This window comes from Canis lupus, chromosome 13 (genome assembly GCF_011100685.1).
Source record: "Canis lupus familiaris isolate Mischka breed German Shepherd chromosome 13, alternate assembly UU_Cfam_GSD_1.0, whole genome shotgun sequence".
Taxonomy (NCBI): Eukaryota; Metazoa; Chordata; class Mammalia; order Carnivora; family Canidae; genus Canis; species Canis lupus.
Genome location: NC_049234.1, coordinates 37,523,133 through 37,527,530, shown reverse-complemented (window position 1 = coordinate 37,527,530; position 4,398 = coordinate 37,523,133). Strand labels below are relative to the sequence as shown.

Genomic DNA, 4,398 nt, shown 5'->3' with positions numbered 1-4,398 from the left:
CGTGGGCCATGCCAGCTGTGCCCCCCCCGCTTCCCTGCCGAGGAGGGGCTTGCCGGGCATCCTATCAGTGACCCTCGTGTCCTGGCCACTGGCTACTCCTGAACTGAGCCTGCAGGCCAGACAGGCATATAGGGCCTTGGCCCCATCAGTGCCACCCTCAGTTGGCTCTCTGGATTTCCCCCGTTGCCCCCCCCTCCAGCCCCCATGCCCCGGCTCCGGCCCCAGGACCAAAAGCGCTCATTGGTGGGACGAGCCAGCTTAAGGTTAGTGTCGGGGTCTCCTGCACCCAGCCTGAGGCCAGGGGGAGAGCAGTCCAAGAAGGCCTGTGGGTCGATGGGATGACGCGCTCCGCTCCTTCCTGCCCTGGTCCTCGTAGAGGGAGAGGAAAGTAGCCCAGGCCCCTGTCATCTCTTGAAAAGATAAGGACCCATCCATCTTGCTCCTTCCCCCACCCGGGAGGGGGCGAGGGCCCTACCCTGGCCAAGCCACCTGGGCCCCCGGGCCACACCCCGCACCTGCTCTCAACGCCCGGCCACCAGCAGGCCTTGCGCAAGTGGGAGTGAGGCGCCCATCCATCTCTTTCGGCCTCCTCCTCCTCCTCCTCCTCCTCCTCCTCCTCCTCCGCCGGCCCTGACCCCTGAGCCGGGTTTCCTGGCCTCGTCCAGGGACAGCTTTCTCCCATGACGCGATCGAGTCGTCGCTCCAGGCCTCAGGGCGAGATAAAAGGACTGTGCTGACAGGGGACGGAGGGAGCATCGGAATGGCCTTCAGGGCACAGGCGCGAGGGTGGCGGGCCGGGCCCTGGCTGGCCTTGAGCAGGGCACCCACACTGGGCACCCGAGCCGCTCCGGCCCCCAGGGCGGTGCTGCCCTTCGAAGCCGTGCCCCGCTGTCCCGGCAACAAGTGGATGCGGGTGCTGCAGATCTGGAGGCAGCAGGGCTCTGAGAGCCTCCACCTGGAGATGCACTGCACCTTCCAGGAGCTGGGGCCTATTTTCAGGTAAAGCCTTCCTGCCCGCCTCGCTGGGAGCACCCTGCCCGGCTGTCCCTCCCGGCTCCGAGTCCCTGCGGGTGCAGGGCGCTGCGCGTCCCCAGCGGCCGCCTGGGGGCTGAGCAGTGGCTGCTCCGTGCCCTTGACCCCGGACACCCGCCGGGGCTCTTGTGAGGCTGCAGGGCTCCCCGGACGGTGACCCGAGAGGCAGAGGGCAGACGGCCGAGGGCGGACGGCCGAGAGGGAGAGGCTTCCCCGGTTAGACGGCGTAGGAGCCCGAGCTCGAGCCCCGTCCACGGCCCAGGAGGACGGAGAGGCCAACGGGAGCCAGGCCAGTGGCTCTGCACGGGGAGCCCCAGGGAGGCCCCGGCCCCCCAGCAGGGCTCTGAGGTCTCTGTTTCCTCAGGTATGACGTGGGAGGGACACACATGGTGCACGTGATGCTGCCCGAGGGCATGGAGAGGCTGCAGCGAGGGGAGAGCCCTCAGCCCGACACTAGCCCCTGGGGCTTCGGATGCGCACACCCCCACCCCCCGCCTCGCCTCGCTGTCCAATCTGTTAGCCCCTGTTGTCTTCTGCCCCCTGAGGAGCTGCCAACCTCGGATCCCCGTCGTGCTCGGTGCCATCTCAAGGGCCATACTCTGTGCCTGCAGTGCTCTCGCCCAGCATAGATCTGCAGGCGTGGCCGGTAGTCGCCCCACCCCAGCCCCACTCCCACCCCCACCCCCACCCGTTGTGCTCAGTCCACTTGGGCTCCTCCTGGCCCTGCGGGGCTCTGGGTTCATGGTGGAAGCCCCCGCCGAGGGCCTGCACGAGCGGGTCAGGTTCGCGTTGACTAGAACAACAGCGACCCAGGCGCTCACGGGGACGATGGGCCGTGGAGACGACTCGCCAAGCAGGGAGGATGGTGAAGTCTCTGGCTGGCCGCGGGGTGACCTCGGAGAAACCTCTAGAAGCAGGCTTGGGGCGCTCTCAGCCAGGCACGGCCTCACGCTCCCTTGAGAGAGGGCTCTGTGTGCCGTGGCCGCCCGCCCTGTCACAGGGCCCCTCGGGCCTGACCCCGTGGCAGGAGGGGCTTTGAACGGCGGGAGCCGGCTGGGGTCTCCTAGCTGGCAGCAGCGAGCAGCCTGTCCCAGGCGGCCTGGCACAGCGGAACCCCCGGCTGGAAGGGGCCGAGGCAAGGCCGGGCGGGGGCCGCTCCGCTCGGCGTCTCCGGCCCCGGGAGAGCCGGCACTCGGTACCCAGCCGGGACAGTGGGAGGAGGGGCGCCCCCAGGCCTGCGCCAGCCCTGCCCGTGCCCAGGTGGCCCCTCGGCGGCATCTGTCCCCGCGCGGAGGCCCGGAGGAGGAGAGACCTGGCGCCCTCGGCACGCCGTCGCCCTGGAGGAGAACTGCTTGCACGCGGCGTGGCCTCCCCGGGCGTGGGGGACAGGGAGCCACGGGAGGACGAGCGGGGCTCCCCGACCCCACTGGCGCCCCGGCCCTTCATCCCCTCACCGCACGAGGACACCCAGCTCACGGGCCCCGGGGAGGACCCGGCAAGGTGGCACGGGCGTCGTGGGCAACTGGCTGGACTGAGATGGCTTCTCACGCCGCCCCGACAGTCGCTGCTTTATCGGAGGCCCCTGCTCCGTGGTGGCGCGCGGTGGCCGGCAGGCCTGGGATGGCCGCTCCACCGCAGAGAAGTGTGCGTGTGTCGCTCTGTGCAGCGGGGTACACGGCTCTGCCCCTCTTCCAGCGGCCCTGGCAGGGAGCACTGAGCTCGGCCCGACACTCGCGGCCGTCCAGGGCAGAGGAGCCGCCCGATCGGTTGGGCCGCCCCGCCTCCCGAGCCCTCCCCGACCCCACCCCACCGAAGGACCTTGGGGTGAGGAGACCTGCGCAGCGTGGAATCGCCCTGCCCATTAAAGGGGGTCTTGGCCCCGAGCCCCGCCTGGTTCTCCAAGCGTTCCTGCCGTTCCGGGGACGGACACCAGTAGGACCGTCCTACGAGGGTCCTACCCTTCTGTGGCTTCTTCCGCTTACCCGCGCATGGTCCCCCTCCACGCCCAGGGCCGTGTGCGGTGTTCACTGCCCGGCCTGGGGGTCCCCCGAAGACGCCCGGGACAGGAATCCGCAGCTGACCTAGGGCGTCTGTCCCGGCGTCGGGTGGGAGCGGCGTCCTCCTCAGGCCCGCCTCGCCGGGCTTCGGCTTCCTCGGCTTCTCCAGCTCCTGCTGCACAGGACATGTTGCTCCACCTTCACCTCGGCCATGGCCTCCCAAACTCCCCGTTCCCTCGGGTCCTACACCTCGCGTCCTCTCCCCCAGATATGGGGACCCACCCTCCCGACCCCTAGGGGCTGCTGTGCCCGCTGCGCCCTTGCCCCGTCATTCTACCCGTTTTCCAGGTTGAAGATGTCCTGCCCTTTGGTGCCAGCCACGCCAGGCAATTCTCTTCTACATGTTTGTGCTGATTTGTACTTTCTAGGAGGGGAAGGACTGAAACAGACTCATCGGACTCATGACATGGCCAGAAACCTGAATACCCGGGCTGGAGGCGGGGCTGGGGGGTGAAGGATCCGTGTCACACGCCATCCTGGTGCCCTGGGGGAGCACCGGGCACACGGCATGTGCCACAGCCTCCCGCCTGCATTGTGTCGTCACGCTCTGTGTGTCGATGTTTTTTCACTTTCTTGCAGAAATATTTGCCCGCCTACTAGTACGAGAGGTCCCACAGTGGCTCTTTACTCGTGTAGCGTACCCTTTGGGCTGCAAAATATCCTGGAATTCGATGGTGGGGATGACTGCACAGCATTGTGAATATACTCGCCAACACTGAATTTCAGCCTTTCAAATGCTCAATCTTAGGTTATGTCAATTCTCTGTAAGTGAGAATCAGGTATAAAAATGGAGGAGAGATGAGGGCAAAAGAAGGAGAACGTTTTGTTCCCTTCAACATCTCTTTAGTGACAGCAGCCCAGAAGTCTCCGTCACGTCAAGTGCTCGGCAGGCGGCCCTGAGCTCCTTACCCTCCTCAGAGGTCAGCATCGGGGAGTCCTTCTCACACGGGTGTGAAGAAGTTGCCACTTTGAGGAGGATTCCGATTCATACGGGACTTGTCCGGCTGACCCACGCAAAGGCACTGGGCAGTCCCTAACGTCAGGCGCTGCTGGTCCAGGTGCCACTTTATTGCCATTCACTCTCCTGCGTCCATCGTCCCGACCTGAGCCGGGAAGCGTGGAGTCCGGGTGGCCCAGGTGCCGGGGGCCTGAGCGCAGCTGGGACTGCTCTTTCAGCTGACACGTACACTGTCCTGTCACTCTCGCGCTGTTCATTAGGAGACTGCATGTCTGTCTGCTACAGTGACAGGATGCTTTGGTCTACTTGTGAGACGATGTCTATAGAGGAACTGTTCAAATACTAAAACCG

General features: G+C 66.1%; 1 protein-coding gene across 1 annotated transcript; it reads left to right on the top strand.

Annotated features, from left to right (window-relative positions):
* The first annotated feature begins 751 nt into the window (after positions 1-751).
* Positions 752-3,918, top strand: LOC119876931 (cytochrome P450 11B1, mitochondrial-like). The gene is made up of 2 exons (XM_038555705.1): positions 752-999; positions 3,669-3,918. Exons 1-2 carry the CDS (start codon positions 761-763, stop codon positions 3,787-3,789), a joined length of 360 nt encoding a protein of 119 aa, XP_038411633.1. The 5' UTR covers positions 752-760; the 3' UTR covers positions 3,790-3,918.
* The last annotated feature ends 480 nt before the right edge of the window (positions 3,919-4,398 follow it).